The sequence below is a fragment of the Glycine max genome, chromosome 8 (genome assembly GCF_000004515.6).
Source record: "Glycine max cultivar Williams 82 chromosome 8, Glycine_max_v4.0, whole genome shotgun sequence".
Lineage (NCBI taxonomy): Eukaryota > Viridiplantae > Streptophyta > Magnoliopsida > Fabales > Fabaceae > Glycine > Glycine max.
In genome coordinates, this window is record NC_038244.2 from 17,283,032 (window position 1) to 17,307,921 (window position 24,890).

The 24,890-nt window shown below is 30.2% G+C and overlaps 2 protein-coding genes and 1 pseudogene across 2 annotated transcripts; 2 read left to right on the forward strand and 1 right to left on the reverse strand.

Annotated features, from left to right (window-relative positions):
- The first annotated feature begins 8,904 nt into the window (after positions 1 to 8,904).
- On the forward strand, positions 8,905 to 12,283 carry LOC100791728 (uncharacterized). The gene is made up of 5 exons (XM_003531672.5): positions 8,905 to 9,356; positions 10,304 to 10,439; positions 10,695 to 10,918; positions 11,218 to 11,391; positions 11,952 to 12,283. Exons 1-5 carry the CDS (start codon positions 9,195 to 9,197, stop codon positions 12,036 to 12,038), a joined length of 783 nt encoding a protein of 260 aa, XP_003531720.1. The 5' UTR covers positions 8,905 to 9,194; the 3' UTR covers positions 12,039 to 12,283.
- A 3,094-nt stretch (positions 12,284 to 15,377) lies between these two features.
- Positions 15,378 to 21,205, forward strand: LOC100800536 (chaperone protein DnaJ-like; annotated as a pseudogene).
- A 1,095-nt stretch (positions 21,206 to 22,300) lies between these two features.
- On the reverse strand, positions 22,301 to 24,660 carry LOC100792250 (mediator of RNA polymerase II transcription subunit 7-like). Its single transcript, NM_001254327.2, is given in 5 exon segments — positions 22,301 to 22,679; positions 23,566 to 23,639; positions 23,755 to 23,921; positions 24,311 to 24,380; positions 24,467 to 24,660. Coding segments are annotated over 5 exon segments (507 nt in total). The 5' UTR covers positions 24,602 to 24,660; the 3' UTR covers positions 22,301 to 22,618.
- Between the last annotated feature and the right edge of the window lie 230 nt (positions 24,661 to 24,890).

Here is a 24,890-nt window from a genome sequence, read left to right on the forward strand (position 1 = left end):
TAAATAAATATTTTTAAACATATAAATTATATTTTAGATTTATGATAAATAATTTAAATTATAATATAAAGATATTTTTAAATTATTGTATATAAGTAAATTCCTTTGTAATTTGAGTTTTAGAACTTCAAGTACATATATTATCATATGTCTATCACATGTTGAGCTATCAAAATGAATTAAAAATTCTCTAAACATAAATTTGTGAATGTAATACATAAGTAAAAAAAACAACTAAAAGTAAAAGTAATGATAAGAGATAATGATATTAATTTATTTATAAAAATAATATATATATATATATATATATATATATATATATATATATATATATATAGTTTTTATTTTAATTTTTGGGTTCCTTTCCAGCCATGGGTCATGGGTCCCCGCACCCCTAGACTAAACAAGGAAGTACAAACTTACGATTTCTTGAACCTTGCATTGCATACATTTAAACCCTTAATTGGTCCATGTGGACTTACTATAGAATGAAATCATAAAGTATAGAAATATATACCCCGTGACCATTGTTAATGACTTTGGCATCTTGGTGGAGATTATCTATAGTATTCTATTTCTTATATATGCACAAGAAGAATTAGGGTTTAATTAAACATTGTAATTTTACATTTAGGAAGCATGTTTATTTCATGAATCCATTTTTGATATTGTTATTTTACATTTAGGAAGCATGTTTATTTCATGAATCCATTTTTGATATTGTTATTGTCATTATTCTCATTGTCATTATTTTTATTGTTATTGTCACCAATTGTCACCACTCACTTTAATGAATTATATTAAAATAAATAATATTTAAAATCGTATTTCAATAAATTTTATATTAATTTACTTGTGTTATTCAAGATCCACTACACAATATAAAAAGTTCAATCATTTACAATCAAGTTGATGTGTAACTTTGATCCTTGATATGTATTATTAATTCATATTTATCAACTTCAATTTAAATATTCAATAAATATACTAATATATATTTATTAATTCTAATTTTGATATTATCAGTTTATATAATATTAATACTACTTAATTTGCCAGTTATGAATATATGTGCAAGGTTGGTATTCCATTTAAGTTATACATAATAAAAATTTTATTTATTTATTTATCAAATAAAGTCATTAGTGAAATAGTTCTAGTATTTTTTATGGACTTCAAAAGGTGGGATTGGATTTTTTTTTTCTTGAGTTGTGGGATTGGGGGTTTGATAATAAGTGTGAGTTTGGTTAAGCTTTTTTTTATAGAAAAAATCACTTATTTCATAGAAAAATGCTTGTTATAAAATTTTAGATGTTTGTATAAACTTATTTAAAAAAGCAGAAGCTGCAAATAAGCTAAAAATAGCTTTTAGGATAGCTTATCCATATAAGCTAGTGCAGAAGCAAGGATGGAAAACACACAGAGGTGTGTTAATGAAAATTTTGGACAGGACTACCCCTAAACAAAACACAATCTGATCGTGACCTACCTCTTCTCCTTTATTATCGTGTGACCTTCATTTTCGCCTTCCATGTTGTGAGAGATCGCCTCCCACCGCGCCTCATCACGCACCTCTACAGATTGTCGTCGTGTCACCTCCCTCATCGTCACCGCGTTTGCATCGCCTCCCTCCTCGTGACGCACCTTTCTTTGAGATGCAAACACAAGAAGCAACACTTTGAGTTCAACGAGTAAAAAAAGAAGTAAGCAACGCTGATTTGATTTTCGTTGTTTTGCTTGTAGTACTTCTATCGCTTCTTCTATAAATGTTAATGAACTTACTTTCTACATTTTAATAGTTGCAAAAATATGGATAATTTAATTGTTTGTTAATATGATATGATTCTGGATTATTCCTCATTTTCACTTGATCTCTGTTTATTTTTCTAACTGCCCATGACTACGAACATACTTGTGTTTGTGGATCTGACTTTTATTTATTTATTTATTCATGTATTTTTTCTTGTATGATACTTTGTTTGCCATTCCATTATGCTTCACATTTTGTTGCATTTTGTTATGCAGTATATTTGATTTTGCACACAGACTGTTTGATGTGTGTTCTAAAACATGGGGAAGGGGAACCACAAACAAATTGTGATTTATGAGATCCAATATTCAATTTTATTAAGGAAAATGTTCACAACAAATTCTTTTGTTATACCCCTTGCTTTCATTCTCCCTTGTTTATTAGACCACATATGATATGAGCATGACACAATATATCTTTGATATGCATTGTGACAGTACTCACAGAGCAAGGAATTTGGAAAAACATGCTAATCACCAAAATTTGGAAACATTTTATTAATAAAATATTGTAATAACATGGTTGTTAGGCTAATAAAAAATATAATATTTTGAGTTTTTATTTATCTATTATTCATATTTGAATGTCTCTTTTAATTTTAAAAAAATGGGCATATGATGCATGTATAAAAAAAAGTGATTTTTAGGATTTTTATTTAACAAATATGTTTATTTTGTAAGTGCTTATAAGATCTTTTATGTAATTTTGGAATAAAAAATACTTCTCCACTTGTCATACCCAAACAAGTTAATAATCACTTTTAATTAAATTTTTTTAAAAAAAAATTGTAACCAGACATAAATACACATTATACTTTTGTAAAATCACTTATAAATAAATCACTTATTTCAAAAGGATTTATTTTAAGCCTAAACAAACTAACCTTTAAAATTTTATAAAACTTAATTAAAGTGTTTTTTTAAATTCAGGGATTTAATTAGGACTTCTTAAAGTGTTTTTCTTTTTTTGCTATAAAGACTTAATTAAAAACTTTATAGAATCACAGATATTAATTCAACCTAAATAAAAGATATTAAGTAATTCGGTCAAAAATAAAAGATATTAAGTAATTTATCTTTTTAATATATGAAATGTATCTTTCATTTTATTTTATTTTTTTCATAAAATATTTAAAAAGTATTAAAATAGGAGACCATATTATCCCTCAAGTCACACGGTTTAAATATCTTGGGTCTGTAATACAGGATGATGAAGAAATTGAAGGGGATGTGAATCATCGCATTCAAGCAGGATGGATGAAATGGAGAAAAGCATCGGGGGTGTTATGTGATGCAAAGGTACCGATCAAGCTAAAGGGAAAGTTTTATCGGACTGCGGTAAGACCGGCGATTTTGTACGGAACAGAATGTTGGGCGGTCAAGAGCCAACATGAGAATAAAGTAGGTGTAGCGGAGATGAGGATGTTGCGGTGGATGTGTAGTAAGACTCGACAGGATAAAATTAGAAACGAAGCTATTAGAGAGAGGGTTGGAGTAGCGCCTATTGTAGAGAAGATGGTGGAAAATAGACTTAGTTGGGTTGGACACGTAGAGAGAAGACCGGTAGACTCTGTAGTGAGATGGAGAGAAGGCAAACAATTCGAGGCAGAGGAAGACCCAAAAAGACTATAAGAGAGGTTATAAAAAAGGATCTCGAACTTAATGATTTGGATAGAAGTATGGTACTTGATAGAACATTATGGCGGTAGTCGACCCCACCTAGTGGGATAAGGCGTTGTTGCTGTTGTTTGTATTGAAAGAGTATTAAAATATATTGGAAGAAGATGTAACGTTCCTTATTTTTTTTTAGATCTTAATATGCATAAAACTCTTAATACACATAAAAACACGATGATAATACAAATTATTAATAGATCCCAAAATTTAAAAATTAAAGAGTGACGCTCCCCACCCCTTGTGCAAGAAAATCAGCAATAATAATATTGAATCAGAGGTTTTTGGTTTTTTATTTAGGGAGAATTTTCGGTAGATGAAGAATCGTTGGTAGCCAACGCAGGGGAAGCACGTGGAGCAGTTTTGATTCGTTTCCTTTGTGGCACAAGACTATAATAATTTTGACTTAAAAGGTTTCATGATAGAGTAATTAATAATGCAAATTTATATATATGAACTTTTTTATCGTTTGATTTGTTTGATTGAATTGGCTTATTAGCATATTAGAAATTCATACAGCAATGTTTTTATATGATGTGTTGCAATGTTCATAGGCTTATTTTAACTATTTATAATTAGTTTTCAGGTCTATATATGAAAATGTTGCCTTTTATTTTATTATTATCTATTATTATAATGCGACCATATCAATATCGTGGAATGTGTATTTTATATTAATTTAAGGAAATTACTAATATTCATTAGATGCTTATTTTGGAAAATTATATCATTGTTATTTTGATTATAATTTTGAATAATTCTAATTCTAAATTTAAATATTTGAAAGATTGTGTATATATTTTGAAATATATTATTCAGAAATTTTGATTATGCTGTTTTGATACATTAGTGTGTTATTGTAATAGCAATATCAAAGAAAAATAACTTAAAAATCTTTTAAAGTTTATTTCTTATATACTCATGAAAAATGGATATAAAATTTATATAAAAAATCATATGAATCATTTGATTGGCATTAAGTGAATGATACATATGTGTTTTTATAAAATAAATGTTTGAATACTTTATTTTTATTATATAACATTTATTCGTTATTATTGTTATATATGCGATTAACATTAATTACTTATAATTATTTAAATGTTTTATATTGATTGCTTTTGGATGATTTTATATTCACGCTAATTCTCATGTTATGATTTGATTCATGTTTTTGTAAGTAAGAAAACATATTATTTGGTTTAGAAGATTTGTAAATTCATGGAACCAATAATGTATATGTGTATATATTAATTTTATATACGTATTTTTGAAATGTTTTATTGAATTTGTTTATAGACCAATGTATAAAATATGGTGCTTTTGATTGTGATCAAGATTCAAATTATTTTTGAGTTTTATATATGTATGTTGTCATCTTTATATTTACAAGTGCATTTAGTGAGTTATCATGGTTCGTTTTGTTTATCATGAACATAATTAATTATATATTAAAAGAAATATGGATTTGTTTTAAAGTTGTGTATTGTGCATGATTGATTTCATATAAGCTAAGACATCAATGTATACATGGTAGCTCACAATGTATTGGTTTATAAATATGTATACATGGTATGCGGTGTGTCTTTTATAATGAGCAATATCAAGCAAAATAAGAAATAATTTGAGATATATTTTGAATGTCTCCCTAATAGTATAATGATTCACATAAGACAAGACATCAATGTTAAAATTGTACTACCTATTTATTAATGCAATTGAAAAACATATGAATGTAAACTAGAAGTTTACAAAATAATATAACTTTGTTATTTGGCTTGACCGGTTGGACCATTATGGGTTTATTATAATACGAAAAGTGGTTAAAAATTAGTGTAAACACCCATTGAAGAATCAGAAGAATCTTCATTTCAATGATTTTGTACTACTTGTTCACGAGAGAAGTCAATAATAAGACCATTACAAAAAAAAAGTGAGGATGAATTCCTTACATTTTTAGAACAGATACAAGGTGATATTTGTGGATCAATACACCAATCATGTGGATCATTTAAATATTGTATGATTTAAACTTATGCATCAACTAGATGATCACATGTTTTTTTGTTGTCAACTTGCAACGAGGAGTTTGCGAGATTTTTAACTCACAAATTTGTCTTAATAATGTTGGTGTGTTTAGATCATGATTTTAATGAGTATTGTATGAATATTGAAATTTATATTGAGTATCCTGCTGAATATGTTCATACACAAAATAGACTTGCAAAATCAATTATTAAAGATTTAAAATCGATTGCAGTACCATTACTCATTAGATCAAAACTATCAATGTCTTCTTGAGGAAATGCAATATTGTATTTTGCAATATTGTTATTTTGAATTAATTTTTCCAACATGAGGAAGAGATGATAAGCAATTGGAAAAAAGAGATTAGTTTAAATGAATTATCATTATATTGATCCTCGTACAAAAGAATGTGAACCAGAAGTTTAGAAGATAATTCATTTATAAAGTTTAGTAAAAAAAATGGCTAAATCATATGTATCAACGGTTAATGCTCCAATAAATTTTCATGTCCATGTGGGACAATATAAGATGGTTAAACGAGTCTTAGATATGCATGAAGTGTGATATACCCATTGGTTTCAAAGATATAAGAAAACCTCAATTAAGAAAAGAAGTTAAAAGTAACATGGCCAAATTGAGACTATGAGGATGCTGAAAGATTCCTCTGACATATTTATATATTTTAGTTCAAGAAGAACTCAAATTCCTGAAATTAGTGAAAATAAAGAGATGTCATATTATGTCATGGATGAAATATGATGGAACCAAAATAAAGTCAACATTGACAATACATTTGCATATAATGTAGCGTTCTATGAAATACATGATAATGATAATGATGATCATGAGTAAGTCTATAAAAGATTGTAGACAAATATATGATTGATCAAAATAGAAAGACTCAATTGAGGAAAAATTAGACATAAAGTACCATGTCTTTGTGTTATTGAAACACTAATGTATCTTACCATATAGACACGACTTGATATATCGTTTCTCACTTATTCACTATTAAAATATAGTTTTTCACCAATATGAAGACATTTAAGCAAGTACTTCATTATTTGAGGTTATTTGTCAAATTCTTTTAATGGTATGTCATAAGTTTACATGAGGCAATGCAACAATTCCATGACAATATGTGAAACAAGCCAAAATAGGCACACCAACCAATCATGCAGAAATTTTAGCCAAACATGAGAAAAATGGCATCGATGATCACATGTAAAAACTTACATGTATTGCTCAGTTGAAAGAATAACCCATCAAATGATACAGAATAAAACACATTTTACCAAAGTTCTTTTTTACCCATGATCTTAAAAAAAATAATGATATAAAGGTTCAACAAGTTTGTTCACATGAACCGAGGCGGACCCAAGAAGGAAAGTTAGTGGGGACCAAATATAGTTTAGATAAATTTATACTAAAAAAATAAATTAATTAATTTTTTATAATAAAATCCCAATTAATTATGCTACAAAAAAATTATTAAAGTAAATTTGGATAAATGTATGGTACAACTTAATATTTAATGTATTTTTCTAAAGTTTATACAATGATGTTTAGAGTCATAAATTAATTCAAAGATAGACTCATACATTCAAAGCTAGAAATAGATTAAAGACAAACAAAAAATGTCTAGAAGAACTAAATTGGGATGAGTGAAACAAAAAAAATGAAGAATAATAATAAAAATTAATAAATATTGGTATGTCTCAAAATTCAAGTTATTAAATAGTCCTTATGTAGTATTTATAAACTTATCTTATAGATAAAGATTAATATTAAATAGTAGTACCATTTAATTTCTCAAATCAATTATTACCAAATCAATATAAAAGAAAAGATTGTAAAATTATTTGATTGGAGATATAAATATTTATAATCTTTAAAATATATTATAAAATAAAATAAATAATACTCAAATATTTTGTTTAAAAAAGAAAAAAATAATTATTTCTACAATGAAGATTATAAAAAAAAGATATTTATTAATAAAATAATATATTTGCCTTAAAAGAGAGATAAAATGCCATTATGTTCGCCATAAATACTATAAAAGGGAAGAAATATTCTGTAAAAGCCAAAATAAAACTTATAAATAATACTTAAATATCATTATTTTCTACAATTAAACTCTTTAATAAAATAATTAATTTATTATTAAAATATTATACAATATATATAGTTAAAAAAATAGATTAAAAAACAGGGGTATAACCCCCTCAAGTCTAATTGACTTATAAGATTGGATTTTATACTTAAACATAATTGTTTGCATGAGAGAGAAAAATAAATACCTTATGTACTTGTTTTTTCCTTAGCCATGATTTTGTCTCATTGGATTTTTTTGTCATGGTTTTTAATGAAACAAGTGATAACGTATCGAAGAATGTTATACTATGTTTCCTTCACTAGAGTTTTATTCCAAAAATTTTCCTAGTAAAGTTTTAATGAGATACATTTTCATATAATAGAAATTCAAGGAAGAGTGTTATGAATAATCTTTTGTAAATGTAATTATCTTCCTTAATTTTTATTTGTATTTGTCTATTATGGGTGTGTTTGATTCACTAAAAAATAAGATATCGGACATCACAAAAATATTTATCTAACGTTTGATTTAAAAAATGACTTAGGGACAATAAAAAATAAAAAATGATTGACTGAACAAATACTCAAAAATTTGTAACTCACTAAATCTTTTACAACTTTTTGTTTAGTGTCTAACAAAAGTAAAAATATAATATTATTCCTATTTTATGACTTTTCATTATCCCACACCTTTTTTTTTTTTTTTATATGTGCCTCTTTTTCTAAACTTTCTTCTCCAAATGTCATACATTGGTCATCGGCGAGAGTCGTCTTGGTCGTTAGCGTGGACACCTTGGCGGCCAGTAGGACCGTATGGACGGCTACTATTCCTTTTTTGCTAATTATTTATTTCTTTTTATTGTTAGTTTATTTAAATATTTTCATCGTCATCTTTCTCCTTCTCACTATATTTTTTTTCTTTTAATCAACTTCGACGAGGACACATTGAGTTGTCGTGCCGTCGCAACCATCGTCATGATCTTGTGGCGGTCTCGCACCACCAGGTCTTATGCTCGATGGCATTAGGGGTCAGGCCTCTTCCATAAAGGTGTCTTTCCTTTTTGTTACACCGTTAAGAGATAGCAAATATACCTAATGTTTTATAGTAAAATTTATATTATTTTGTTTTATATATAAACACATCAAATAATTACTTGTATCACAAGACAATTTATAATACAAAAAATTGTCACGTAATTTAACTACTTTTCTCATATTATTTTATTTATATGTCATCTTAGCGAATCAAACCGTATTTATAAATAATTTACTCCTTCGAAAATAAACACTCGCCATTATCTTTCTTTTTAAACTTTCTTCCTTTCTATCCATTATTCTTCTCAAAGTCATATAAATAGACTCCTTTGTGACACATTATAAATAATCCTCAGGTTTCCCCACGTTTCCTCTGTCACGAGGAACAGCGCAGAACCTAACCCTCACGAAAACCCCTTTCGATTCCGATAACTCTCGTTGTGCCGAAACCCTAACCTTAACCGGGTTTTCTCGTTGGTTGGGATTGAATTGGCATCGGAGGGAGGCGATCGATTGGAAAATTGGTAGTAGTAGTTTAGCGTTGAAGAACGATGTCTGCTGCTGTGTGCGGAAGCAAGAGATCTTTCTTCGAAGAGCTTCCTCCTTCTCCGCCACTCTCCAAGAGGCTCCGTTGTTCCTCTTCGCCGATTCGATTCCCTCCTCCCTCTCCCGTCGACCAACTTCGCCCTCTCTTTCCCCACATGGACGACTTGGTGTGTATTCCTTTCATGTTTTTTTTTTTTTTTACTTTTACTTATTATTATGTCAATTTCAATTCAGTTACGTGTTTGAAACTGGGTAGTTGAAGGTTTAGGATTAGAAATCTTAGATTGCTGTCATTAATTAACGTGTTTTCTTTATTTCTAGCTGCAAAATATTTAATGAATGAATGTAATTTTTTAAAATTTTGATTTTCGTCTAGAGAAGGAAATTTCACTTTTGATCTGTGTTCATGCTCGAGAATTCACTCACCAAAGATTCCTAAAGCTTAGTATGAACTCAAGAGCTATGCATTGCGTGACTTGGTGTCGCCTGGGCTGGTCATGCTTGTTTAACAATCATATTAATCAATTAATCATATTATTCAATATTCGATTGATTGGTTACTCGAGCTGGTCATACCTATTAAGGAGCAAATTAATCGATATTGGATTGATTGGTTTTGAGGTTATTGACAAAAAAAATAAAATTGTCTAAGTCACTTTGTTTCTTTTTGTCCAAGTTTCTTCTCATTTTGTCTAACTTACTTCCTTTTTTTCCTTTCTTTGTGAGTTTCGGGAGTATCCCCAATTGTATGTCTTCTAATGGTTCCCTCTTAACGGTTTCCCCTTTTATGGAGAGTGGTGTGAATGGTGCCTTAGGCACGTGCGAGGGGCAGGTGGGGTCAATGGTGCCTTAAACGCATGCGGGGAAGGATTTATAAATATTATATTGGGCCTGAAGGCCCAAAGCCCAATGCCCACTGACTATTTGAGGTCCTAGGGCATCTCAACTGTTAGTGTGATAGGGTGAGCAGTCAAAGTAAATGGTTGGTTTTACGGCGCTCGGCCATACGGTCCAATTTGTGATGTTTTAGATTGGTGTTCTTTGAAAGGTGCATGATTGATATAGATGACTCTCTTTCTTGATATATCTTATCGTTTGCTATTTTGCCTTTCAGGTTCTTGAGAGAGCTCTCCAAGAATGTGGCAATGATATAGATGCTGCCATCAAGAGGCTTAATGAGCTTTGCTTGGGAACTGCCGATAGAAATGGGATTGCTGAAGAATTGGAGGTTGTCATTAATCTGGATGCAGGTATGGTTGGCTGACATGTGCCATTGAATGTTTAGTAGAGTAAAATATTACGAGGAAATTCTGCTTTTACATCTCTATGATAGGATATTTTAACTGTTAGTTAATTGCATTATGGCACAGTACCAGTGCACTGCTCTTCTATGCTGACCCAGACGGGCTGTGAAGAAGAATAGGGATAGGAGTTGAATAAATTGTCAACAGATTTTGGTAACGAAACTTACTGGGAAATCGACATGCTTTTTTGAAACTTTACAGGTAATTTGGAAGGTGATGGAAATGCTTCTGTTTCTGAGGAGCAGCCTGCTTTGAACAACCACCTTCCGGCAGATGGAGCAGAATGGATTGATTTTTTTGTCAGGGAAATGATGGTTGCTACTAGTGTTGAAGATGCTAGAGCACGTGCTGCCAGAATGCTGGAGGTTCTAGAGAAATCAATCAGTGAAAGAGCAAAGGCTGAGGCAACTGATGTGCTTCAGAAGGTATTCATACTAAAACCATTCAAGATTTATGTTATCAACCAATAAACAAGAAAATAAACATTATGTGGAAGTAACTTTTGAGTGGTAAAAGGTCAACAAGAAATATAAACTCAAGAATATAAATCCTTTTGGGTTTTGGGTGGTTCATGATCTTTTTGATGCAGAGTTGATCTCTCTACACATTTGTATATTGATATTCTTATGAGTTATATCTTAGAACATAATGATTAGGAATAAATGTATAGTGTTTCTTCCTGGTTGAGCTTGTATCTTAATTGTTGTAAGATGTTTTCATTCAGGAAAATTTGATGCTGAAAGAGCAAATTGAAGCGTTGATTAAGGAGAAAAATTCTTTCAAAAATGCTTTTAGAATCCAGCATGAACGATCTGCTGATTATGAGGTTAAGAACCAAGAGTTGCAGCATTTGAAGCAATTGGTGTCTCAATACCAGGAGCAGATTAAAACTCTTGAGGTCTGAATCAGCTTTCTCCCTTTTTTGTTCACAGTAACAGCTGACCCATTAAGCTAAGGATATAATAATTATCATCTCTTATGATTTGGTTTTATAAATTTAAAAAAAAAATATTGGAAATTTAAATATAATCTGCTTAAATTTTATGTCTCCTCCCTTCATACGAAGAAATAGAAGGGAAGGACATGATGTCACTGTTAACAATGATAATCATGGAGATTGTGGTCATTCCTGAACCCGACGTACATTTTGTTAGGATACTGATAGCTGGTAATGCATCATTACCTTGCACACCCTTTTGGGTTGAGAGTCAATCTAGTAATCTGCTACATCTATAGGTTTACAAGTGAGTGTTGGAAGTTTCCATTCTCAATCTTCTCTCATTTTCCTTCCATTTGCCATACACAGAGGGAGAAGGCCAATACTCAATTATTGCATCTTAACATACGAAATTAGTTTACAAATTAAAATTGGTCCACTATTAAATTCAGACAAACAGATTAGTGGGGATGAAAAATCTAAACGCTAATGATTTTGTGTATCCATTGATTTGTTGACAGGTGAATAACTATGCTTTGGCAATGCATTTGAAGCAGGCTCAACAGAGCAACCCCTTTCCTGGGCGCTTCCCACCTGATGTCTTCTAATGGGGTGAATGTGTAGAATGTAATAATAAAGGCAGCAAACAGCTGGATTAATTATGTCGTGTTGTTTTTCTTTCTTACAAAGGTCAAGCGTTGTTGTAGTTTGCTTTTATAGCTTCTGTTGGTCAGAGCATGGTTTCTGCTTTTATAGTTCAGGACTTCAGGTTATATATTCTATCCTATCAACACAGTATAGTATCCGACAGTATCAGAATATATCGTCACTCAATTCAATTACCCGTTTGGAATTTTATGATTTCGAGTTATAGTCACTAGCGAGATTTCGCCAATGTTTAAGGTTAGCCCTGATCTGTTGCAAGATATTAGATTAAGTTTTTTTTCTTAATCTTTTGATTTATCCTAGAAAAAAATATTAAACCGGGGTAATATTTGAACCATTTGACCTTAATTTTAATATATTAATCATTTGTGTCTAATCACTATAATTTTAATACATTAATCATTTGTGTCTAATCACTATATTAGATGTAGTTTGATAATCTTTTCTTGGTTAAAAATGAGCATCTTTTCTTTCAGTAAAAATAATCATCTTTGTTTTTTTAAACATTCTATCATGAGTATAAAATTTATTTTTGAAATAAGTTAAATTATAAGTGCAACATCAAAATCAAAATTTAAAAGATATGATTAATTCTTGTCGATTGATTATTGAATTGTATAATACCATGTTATGAATTACTTGTATGTGTATTTTTAATCATGGTTGTATCTGAGAAAACTTTTATACAATTTTAACAAAAGAATTACACACTTCTGTTATGTTCTTTTTATCACATTTTATTATATATTTTTTATTTTATTTAACTAGTCCTTATCCCGTTGTTAATAAATTTTAACAAATATAAAAGTGTGTTATAAAAGATTTTGTTGTATGACTTAAATGATTTTATTTGTTTTCAAAGGAAAGCTTAAATAAATTTTCATTACCTGTAAAGTAGGACATTTTTTTTATTTTAGTATTTTACATTTTTTATGTTCAATTTTAACATGAAGAAAATTAAACCCTGATCCCATTTATGAATTTTAACTATGTTATACTTCATTAGTCTAATACGTCATTATTTAATGGATTCTTACTAAGAGTGAGCAACAAAATCAAACATAAAAAAGGGGGGCCTAAAATAAAAAAAAAATGGTAGTTTAGATAGTAAAAAATTATTTAAGCCGTGTTTTATTGCATTCCTCTTTTCATAATTTCAAATTTTCTTTTCTTTAGACCAATCATTAATATTATAAAAATGAAATTATTTAAAATAATTGGAAAAAGTGAAGAACTCTTCCTTAAACTAATTATATTATATTATTATATTAATTTTGAAGAATTTTTCTAAGATATTATTTATTTTCATTTCAAATTTAATTTCAAGAGTTTTGAAAGAAACATAATTATTTTATCATTAGTGCAAACATATTTTTACTGTTAAGTTATACTATTGTTTATTAATTATACTATGATTTAATTTATTCAATTAGTATTTTTTAATTAATAGATGTATTTCTTGTAGATTTTATTATTAAAATATATTAATAAAAAGTTTTACACTTTCAAATAATTATCTTAAAGTAATTCAAACTCATATATTAATAGGAAATATTTTTCATATTATTGTCCAATCATAAATTATTATATATAATTAGTAAGATTATTGACTTTTATAATAAATTATTATTTAAAATAATTTTTAATCAATTGAGAGTATAAAATGTTTTACATTAATAATATATGAAAATTAAACTCTTATTATTAATCAATAACTAGCTATCAACATTTATAAACGGATTCAATCTCACATTACCAAGTTTATTCACTTTTCATAATTTTTCTCATGTTTAGTGCTATTATTATATTGTTAAAAAATATCATTAGAGAAAAATAAGTATGCATTAATATTATAAAAAAATTATACAGTCAACTAATTATAATTCATTATGTATGATAAGTTTGTTGATTTTTAAAATAATTAAGAATCTAATCATGATATGTGATCAGATCACAATATAAAATCTTATTATTATATAAAGGATAAATAATCACTTTTGTCCTAAACGTGTAATTCATTGACAAATGTGTTCTTGAAAGATGAAAATACAAAATTTAGTCATGAGAAGTGTAAAAAGTGTAACAAATATATTCGATCGTTAACTTATGTACGTCACCGTTAATAAAATAACATACGTGACACAGAGGGACGAATTAATCAATGAAATAATTGTCAAGGTGGCTATGCTGACTAGATTGGATGAAAATTTCACCAAGATGCCGAAATAATTGTCAAGGTGGCTATGCTGACTAGATTGGACGAAAATTTCACCAAGATGCCATTTTTTGATGTAAATGTCAATAATTTTTTAATGAACCTAAATGCCAGTCATTAAGTTATCATTATTGGACGAAAATGTCAATAATTTTTTATTAAATCTAAATATCAGTATGTTTCTATTTAACTAATTTGTTAGTCCCGAAATTTTATTTCATTTAAGGGTAAAATATAATTTTAGAGTAAATTTTTTCTATTTTTTATCGTTAAAAACATTATCAACCATAATTTGTCTATCACAATAGAAATTATCCAAAATAAATATTGTACCCGTTTACCAAAATAAAAATTGTAACAATGTACCAATCATTACAAATTTTTGCAAATTATAATAATTAGTTCCAATCTACTATAAATAAATATTGTAACAATGTATCAATCATTATCAATTTTTTCAAATCATAATAATTAGTCACAATCTACTGTAAATAAAAGATAAATATATTATATATATCATTTCTTCGAATCTTGACTATTTTATTTACGGTAACAGACAAATATATTGTTGTACTTTGTACACTTTCGGAGACTAAATTTTGTATTTTTATCTTTTAGGAACGCATTTATCAACAAATTACACATTTAGGAATAAAAATAATTATTTATTCTATTGGAATGGGACAACGATGAAAAGTAAAAAAAAAATATTATATTATAAATATGTCCCTTGTCAATTAAAGATACGCTATTTTATTAATCGTGAGATATATTTGTTACACTTTTTACGATTTTGAAGATTAAATTTTATATTTTTTTATTTTTGTGTTTGTCAGGGAATTACCGTGATTATTTATCCTTGTATGAATTTCCTTTTTTTTTTTTTCTTGTTAGAACCGAGACGGGCATTCTAATATTTCAAGTAGCACCATGGCACATACCGCACGCTTGCTTCTTCCTCTTGTGTTTCCTCAGAACAGAACATAGAAAAGAAGGAATGGAATAATTATAATAAAGAGTTTGAGTCAAACGGCGTCGCATTGTATCTTACAGAAGATTGGATTGAATGGCGATTCTTTCGCTCCAATTCCATGCTCTTCCTTTTCCACTCCCAACTTCTTCTTCTTCTTCCTACTTTGACGCGATCCACCTTCGCTCTAACAACAAGAACCTCGTTTTCATCGCTTATCCTCTCTTTTCCATCAGCAGCAGCAGCAGCCGCCGGCGCTTTGCGACACTGGTTGCTTCAGCTTCCGGCGATTACTACGGCACTCTCGGAGTCTCCAAATCTGCCTCCGCCAGGGAAATCAAAGCTTCTTATCGACGACTAGCTCGCCAGGTACGTATAACTTTTTCAAACTTTTTTAATGCTATCACTGTTCGGAAATTGTTTTTTTGTTTTGCGTTTAGTATCATCCTGATGTGAACAAGGAACCTGGAGCCACTGAGAAGTTCAAACAGATTAGCACTGCTTATGAGGTAACAAATATATATAAGATTACGTTACGCCTTCACAAGACACAAGTATAGTGTAGTTTGTTTCGTGTTTGTCGCATAAATTGAACGGATTACATGCATGTTTGGGTATCCATTGCGAATGGACGAAGTTTGCAAAAGTATCCCCGCCCTTCCTTTTGCGGTCAGTTTGCAGTGGCCCACTAGATTTGATCTTGGAATTCGTGCACGACAAGTTGGACCGGAAACCAAACATGCTCAATTAGTGAACTCGCTAAGAATTCAATTATTTTGTTCAATTTTTTTTCTTTCTTAATTATAGTTATGATATGATATCGGCTTTTGGATTCTAAAGTGCAACACTGTCAGGTGCTATCAGATGATAAAAAGAGGGCAATGTATGATCAATATGGCGAGGCTGGAGTTAAGAGTACTGTAGGGGGAGCATCAGCTGCCTATACGGTAATAACTTCATTTTATTTTAGTTTAATGTGTTAATTTAGGCTTTATTTAAATAAACTTCTCAATAAGCACTTATATTACAAGAATAATTAAATGAATTAAGCATTCTCCATAAGCCAATTTTAACTCATTAGAGAAGCTTATTTCATTTTATATTTTTATTTTCTTTTCCAACAAGTGTTTATTGAGAAGTTTATCCAAACAAGGCTTCAGTGAGAAATATGCACTCCAAAGCATGAAATATATCGCTTGTCAATTGAATCGGTGGTTAAAATGCCCATACACACAAGTCTTCTTCTGAGGCAAATGAATGCCACTTGAAGTTGTCACTTTCCCTCTATCTACACTTGTTTTGCTGCTTATCTGAGGTTAATTTATATCTCTGTTCTTGCAGACAAATCCATTAGACTTATTTGAGACATTTTTTGGGTCGAGAATGGGTGGGTTCTCTGGCATGGATCCAACTGAATTTGGAACATGGGAACAATGTACTACTGTTACTAAAGGTCAAGACATCCGGTGAGTGGTGTGATTAGTTGGGTATTTTTTACTATGTTTAGTTATGTAAAATAGATACTACCAGTAACTTTTGATGATATTTAATTTAATATTTGAAAATTATATCCAATCATTTCATGGATATTATGATATGATCTGAATGTAAGACTTAAATTCCGCAAATGACAATTTCACAGCCTCCAGACTTTTCATGAGTTTACTGAAATTTAGAGCTGACATTTCTTTAGAATATCAACAGCTATAATATCTCCTTGGATTTTACTGAGGCAATTTTTGGAACAGAGAGAATTTGAGCTTTTTGACATGGAAATCTGCGAAGTTTGTAGTGGTACTGGAGCAAAGATAGGCTCCAAGATGAGAATATGTTCAACATGTGGTGGGAGGGGTCAGGTGATGAGGACTGAACAAACACCTTTTGGGTTGTTCTCACTGTTGATTTCAGTTATTTTTCTAATTGCTCTGTATACTATCACTCTTAATTTTGTATGTACAGATGTGAAAAAATGGAAACAATTACCCTTCAAGGCTTAAAAGTTTCCTAACTGATATGTAGACCTTGTATCTTGGGTGTAATTCTATGATGTAATTTACTGCCAGTCTGGTAGTTCCTGTCTTCCCATGAAAGAATTTCACACCACCACCCCTCCCAACACACGCACACCAACAAAAAGAAAAATAAGTCATTAGATAGTCATATAGTTTAGTGAATTTGGCTCAGTTAATACCACTTTCATTAATTCATGTACTCCTTTTTTTTTCTTTTCAAAATTTGTTTAAGTTCCAATGATAAATGCTTTTTGTAGAGGTTTGTACAACTTAATTGGAACCTCTGTTGACAAACTGACATTTATAGTAAGTGATTACTTATGAGATGCTATGCATATAGTGTAGACAAAAAAGTAAAATGACTTGTTGTAGTAAGAAATTTGATATGCTTTGTTTTTGGTACTTTAGTTCTTTGTATGAATTGTCGACACTTTCTCATATGCACGGCATCATTGTCTTCAGGAAAAAAAAAATTTCCAGTGACAAGATAAGTGGATCAAATGGAAGATCTATCCTGTTGAAACTTGAAAGTAGCAGAGGAAGACCTATGCAAACGTTAGAAGAAACCACAAGCCTTCTCTCTGAATGTTTTAAATGAAACTTTTTATTTCTATAGAGCTCAATGGTTTCAGAGTGTCCCCCAGAAAATAACTCTGCAGTTTCATAGGCGGTCCTAAATCTGGGTAAAGGAGAAGGGTTGTGTTAGGCCCTTGGCAACCAATTACCAATGTAAAACTCATTGATACCAAACCAAACTGAGCTCAATGACATCAATTAATCCATGTCGCCAGACTCGCCTTTTGTTATTGTTGAGTGTTGGCACTTCCTCGGGTTATTACTTTTGGGAATGATTGACTCGTTTCTTAATTATTTTCACACCTCACTTCACCATCATTTTTGTGCATTTCATTTATTGCATAAATTGCATATGCAGTTCTGTGTCATTTACTTAAAACCTTGTATCTTTTCTCTGCTTGAGAGTATTATTCTAATTTTTTTCCTTATTAGGTTTCAGTGTGTCCTAACTGTGGAGGGGATGATGAAGTCATATCTGAATATTGCACTAATTGCAGAGGTGAAGAACAAATACAGATTAAGAAAAACATTAAAGTTAAAGTTCCACCTGGGGTTAGCTCAGGCAGTATACTGCGAGTTGCTGGAGAGGGTGATGCTGGACCAAGATGGTATGCCACATTTACATTTCTATCTGGTCTTTCATTATTATTAATAAAATATTTCATAGGATCTCTGTTATTTAATGGATAATTAATGTTATTGAGTTATCGGAGGAAATCACACTGTACCATTTCAAGTTTCATTCCAACAGATGACATAATTATTGTTCATCTTTTTCAAAATTTTGTAGTTGTGGTTTAGTACCTGATTAATATATTTGTATTTTGGGCATGGGAATTCAGACTACAAGGCTGCTCAAGTACATGATTTAGAAGCAGCTGTTGATTTTCTTGTTGTAGCAGGGGTCCTTCTGGAGATCTTTATGTTTATCTTGATGTGGAGGAGATATCCGGAATTCAAAGAGATGGCATTAATCTCCGCTCTACAATATCAATCAGTTATCTAGATGCCATACTAGGGGCAGTTGTCAAGGTAAATTGTTTTATTCAGTATTATGCTTGTAGCTTGGGTAGTGGTCTGTTTGTTTGGATTTTTTTTATAGTTGTAACTTGTAAGACTACATTTCTTTTCATCACTTATTTACAATGTACAAAACTACAAATAGAATTTTTGGTTTCAGAAATGAAAAATTTAAGATTTATGCTGTTCATACACCCATATGGCTGAACTTTTCGTCAGCTTAAATGTTTGGCATGTAATCATCTTTGAAGCTGCTAGCCTGCTATTGTAATCATATGTTGCTTTCAGATTGAATGATTACCTTATATATGTTTTACTCTCTAAACTTAAGAGTAGGACATGTCTTTTTTGTCTTTTCTTTATGATAAAAAGGATGCGTAAATGCGTAATATTGTAGAATTAGGACTGTCATACTATGTGATTTCTTTATTTTTGTTCGTTCTTGCATATTCTCCAATATTCAGTTTTGAGCCTTTCCTTAAATAGTGTTTTATACAATGTCCCCTCATAAAGTGGTTAGTTATACCTTCCACCATGGGATGGAAACTATGTCATGAATATGATGATAAATAACAGTGATACAGGGGAGTAACTTCTTTGTTTCTTTTGGCCATTGAAAAATCTTGCTGGTGAAGGCTTTGTTACACCTATAAGTGTTTATAATTTATATTTATATAACCAAATTCACTTGATTTTTAAAAATTCAGAATTGATCTTTTGAAGTCATTTTTTAAAAGATATTCATAATAATATTTTTTATAAGTAAAGCAAATTTACCTCTTGTGCATTTGACACTAATGGGCCCCTTTCCATATTTCTTATACGGGAGTTTATCTTTTTGTATTATTGAATTTAAGATTTGATATTTGCGTGATTCCTTTTCTCTTAGCCATTTTTAAGTGCCAATGCCGAAATATTTACCTAATGCCATCAATCAATTTAATTTTTGGTACGCTAATAGGTGAAGACAGTTAAAGGCATTTCTGAACTTCAAATACCTCCTGGTACCCAACCCTGGAGATGTCCTAATCCTAGCAAGGAAAGGTGCACCAAAATTAAACAAACCATCAATACGTGGTGACCACTTGTTTACTGTTAAAGTTACAATACCAAAACGTATCAGGTAATGGGTGACTTTTAAATTTTTTTTTTGTTTGCTCCCTCCCTCATTATATGATGCTATCAATTTGCTATGAAAATTGATATGATATTATCAATTTGCCTCTGCATTTTGTCTCCAGTACAATGGAACGTGAGTTGCTTGAAGAAGTTTCTTTGCTACGTAACTCAACAAGCAGCCATTCAAAATCTTATCTTAAAACCCGTTCTTCTAGTTGGTGGCTTCTTTATTAATGCTAATTATCTGTGCTTGCTTTTCTTTTTCAACAATAGCACATTCAATTTTTGAAAGAAAGCCATTTCATTATGCGTTTCAAGTTGCAATAAACAATTTTTTGTAAGGTAATGAGTATATTTTATATATTTGAGTTGTAAACCATGATGTCTATTTTCTGCAGAAAGAAGTACTGAAGGTCCTGCAACTCAAAATGTTGAAAGTACAGTAGCAACAGTGGCAGAACCTACTGCACAACCAGAAGATCAAAATGACGCGTGGAAGAAATTGAAGGACATTGCTGGGTAATAATGGTCTCTTATTTAGTTTCTTGTTACATTTTGATATTTTTGTTTTCATTGATTTATTTGTGTACCCTCAATCTTTCGTAAGTTGAAAATTTTAATTCTGTCTGTACTTATTTTTGCAGTGCTCTCTCTATAATAAAAAACATGTAAAGCATTTTAGTTTAGTAGCATAGACTTGAAGAATCTTTGGTAGAACGTGACCTCTTAAAAGGATTAATAATGCTTCCCCTGATTAGGTTTGGGAATAGGTCATATTCTAATGTTTTTTCTTAGTATTGCACAAGAGACTTTTTTTTGCATTTAGTTGATTAACCGGAGATGAGATTATGGCTCTCTTGTTGGTGCCCTTTATTAATGTTTCAGCCCTAAAAATGCTGAACATGCAGATCTCTAGCAAATGGAGCTTTCAAGTCGCTGAAAGATAACCTTTAGTTCCATGGATTTATTAGGTGGCCCAGTGTCTCCTGGAGGCAGTTTTTATAATTGAGGCTAGGCGCTTCAACAATTTTTGTAGCAGCTGGAAGTAATATTTTGCAGACTTTGTATTTATAAATGCTTTCACTGCTTTGTTAGCATTAGTTAGAAAAATCAAACAAGTAATGCGTATTCTTTCAATTGTTTTACAAGTAAATTTTGGCGCAAGCCAATTTATACAGAATTACCTATTTGAAGATCCACGAGGTATCGAAAGCTCTAATACTTATCTGGTAAGAAATTTAAGCTCTATTTTGGGGAGTTATCGTAGTTGTTATCAAATGAATCCTAACATGTCATTTAGAGTCATAAATCCTTTTATGTAAATGCCAAATTTATACACTCTTTATAATTAACGTAATACTTGGTTTTGTTTTCACATAGAGGCCAGTATATAATTTACTTCGAACGGGTTAGTATAATACTAATACTAATGTGACAACTAATATTTTTGGACATCAAATTATTAAAAGTTTTATTATGAAAAATAATAATGGTCATTTTTACACATTCTTGGTATTGGATTTGGTTGTAAAGTGAGTATGACTATGAGTACATTTTGGAATATAAAGTATATTTTTCTTCCTTACAAGGTAGTTACAATTAATTATTGAATGTGTACAGGGACTGCTTTGTCTCGAATCTGAAACAAATGATCAAACCATTAGACTAGGGTAAAAAGCTAATAGTTTACATGAAAAATTTTCATGTATATCCATAAAGTATGAAATTGTTTAAATATATTCTATTTTATCTTTTTAATTTTTTGAGACAATTTCATTAAAGATTAAAGCTCCACACTTCATATCATTTTAAAACATTCTTCATTTTAGAATAGACAATTTTCTTCGTATTAGCATGATATTTAAGAAAAAAGTCCTAATAATAGAGAAATATCGATAACTACCTCAACCTCTTTGAACTAATTTATATGAATTTATTTAATGACAGCAATACATGATTTTTTTAAATTCTCAATTTAGTTTTTGGAATGAAAAGTTGTTACAATATTTTTTTATTAATGAAGTTTTTAAATACTTAAAACAGTTTTTATTCGTCATAATAAATAATTGACATGTATAACTATCACTAATAATTAATGAATATTTCGTTGCTGAAAATAAATTGTCATGGATAGTAAAAAATAGATAAAGAAACCCTAGTAGCATCAACATGTTATTATTGAAACAAAGGAAGGTACTATAATAGTAGTATTTAAATAATATTCAATAGAAGCATACTCGTCGTAACACTATCCTATAATAATAATAATAATAATAATAATAATAATAATAATAATAATAATAATGCAGACTGACAGGTCCATCCATTAATAGTTCAGACTTCAGACTTTATACACTACTAAAAATATTTCTAAGAACAGTAGCAACACTCTTAACACAATTCTTCTATTTCTAATATCTTTGCACATGCTGCAAAACAGCCTTCATCAAGAACATGAGACAGTTATGTCAAGTGACCATTTTCAAGGAAGTCGCACAACTTCTTGTTTTAATCTTTTCATTTGCTAAAATCTAGAGGACAAAATTCACTTTTCAAATAAAATTAATTTCCTCGGTAGATTCTTGCTGTGAATACAAGATAGAGAATGCTCTAATGGCCATCAAGTGTTGCCAAGGACTCGTTAAGGAGCCTTCGGGCTTCTTCTCTCCTCCTGCAAATAGAGACTAAGTTAGAAAAGACTAATGACAAGAACAAGTTAAACATCATTTTGGTCCCTTGAAGATTTTCCATGGGTTCAAGAAGGTAAAGTTTACATAACCGAAAGCATGAAACTTAAAAGGGATACATGATGTTACTAAGTACATTAAAATAAAATTCAATTGAACATACAATTCTAGAGGTATGGCGTAATTATTAAGGTATGCGAGCATGAGTACATGAACCTAGGAAGGAGAACTCTGTCAGAACTCAGAAGTTATGGGCTATTTGTAAGGTGTACATATGTTATCAAAGGAAATCAATTTATTAATAGGGCATCCTTCATTGATTAAAAAATTGAAGCAGTAAATTTTGAATTTATAATGAAATATATTCTATTTCAGTTACTTCTAATGTAGAACTTGTCAAAGGCAGAATATTGGTGATAAACAGAATCGGTTCTCTCCCTAAAATCAATCCATCCATTCACTTTTTATACTCTTCTACTTATCAACAAAACTTCTCTATCTAATTATTTCTCTCCTTATGAGGATTGTTTTCATAAAAACCTGCAACGGGTCTTTATGACCATCATTGATGATCTTGACACATTGGTCTAAAAAATATGGCTTATAGTTTATTAACCATCCAATAATAATTGTTGATCCAATCCATTAAGTTCTATTCCTACGATTGGACAGATTGGTTTAATTTATGCATGTACAAATTGGATGGTTAGTGGATAAATGGATGCAATTACCACCCCCAGAAACCAACTAAATTGTTAAAGGCTCTCAAATTGATAGAACAATGACATTCCAGTAAGTTGGTACCAGAGCAATAGATTCCTTAGGGTTCATATGCAATTAAGAAAACAATAAGTAAAATATAAAATATACTTCTTTATGTCTTCCACTGCTTGTTTACGACGCTGTATCTGAAGTTCCAAAATATGAATCAATGTTGCTCTCGCCTGCAGGGTAAATACAAGATACAATTAAAATCCCACACAACGGAAAGAGAACAACAGCCTGTCAGTCAAAGGCAAGCATATCTCCTTATAGTTAGTTGTATAGAAGAAAGTATACCTGATGAGGACGCAATGAATTTAAAAGGTGATGTAAGTTTTTGAATACAGTTGAAATTTCTTCTACTCTTCTTGCATACTGTGAAGGCCTCTCAATAAGAATATCAGCAAGCTCCAAAACATGTAGTTGCAACTCTCCGTTGAGTGACCTCAGCTCTTTCTTGAAATCTATAGAATATACAAGATCAGAATCTTTCACTAAAGGATGGAAGATAAATTTGTTTTAAAGAATCTTGTAATGGTTATGCTAAAGCAACTTATAATGAAAAGTGAATATATATTATGAACACTGGACCCTTTTAGAAATCACTCACTTTATGACATGGATGTAAATAAGAATTTATGCAAGTTACAACGAACAATATCACAACAGTAGTTCAACATGCAATACCAACCTACAAAGTAAGGGCATCAATACCAAATTTGAAAAACCAAAGCATGCTAAGTTGTAATTGATTTGTTTGTGTTCTGGGTTTATGCCTTATTGAAATTTGCAAAAGAATGATGAAAATGTGACTGAGAATTGAAAGGTTAAAGCAGAGATGAAAATAGCTTACCAACATTAGGGCCCTTAGAATAGAGCTGGCGCACCCCTTGTTCTTCCAAGGTAGGTAGAACATCACTAGTCTATGTACAAAAAAGAAAAAAGGCTAATAAGAGCGAAGAAGAAGAAACCCTAATTATTTTTGAAGAAGAATAAAAATGGTTCATACAGTGTAATTGGCTCCAAAACAAAGATAAGTGCCTTCAATAGGTGGTGGAGGGTCGGGAGCAGAATTAGGGTCTTGCAAGTAATCTTTGTAAAGCCTGTAATAAGGTGGCGGTGGAGGGTATGTTGCCGTCGCCATTTCCAGATCTGCAAAAAATTAGGGCTTCTTCACTTGCAATTGCAAAATTGAGAAAGAGCAACTCATAGCAACGTGCCTCCTGTGTCAAATCAAATTATGGCTTCTTTTACAAATCACTACAACTTCTAATATTTTTTTAAATATATTCTTATACAATTAAATCAAATATTTATCGTTATATAATAAACATATTTCACATTATATTCATTCTTCTCCGTATATAATTTTATTACTATTCAATGATAATAATAATATTTTTATTATATTAATATTTTATCTTTACATTATA

Bases quoted from the DNA above. Each gene is read 5' to 3' on its own strand.
- LOC100791728 (XM_003531672.5), top strand. From the start codon at position 9,195: ATGTCTGCTGCTGTGTGCGGAAGCAAGAGATCTTTCTTCGAAGAGCTT. The intron at 10,440-10,694 runs GTATGGTTGGCT...GAAACTTTACAG, and splicing joins TGTCATTAATCTGGATGCAG to GTAATTTGGAAGGTGATGGA. The intron at 10,919-11,217 runs GTATTCATACTA...GTTTTCATTCAG, and splicing joins CAACTGATGTGCTTCAGAAG to GAAAATTTGATGCTGAAAGA.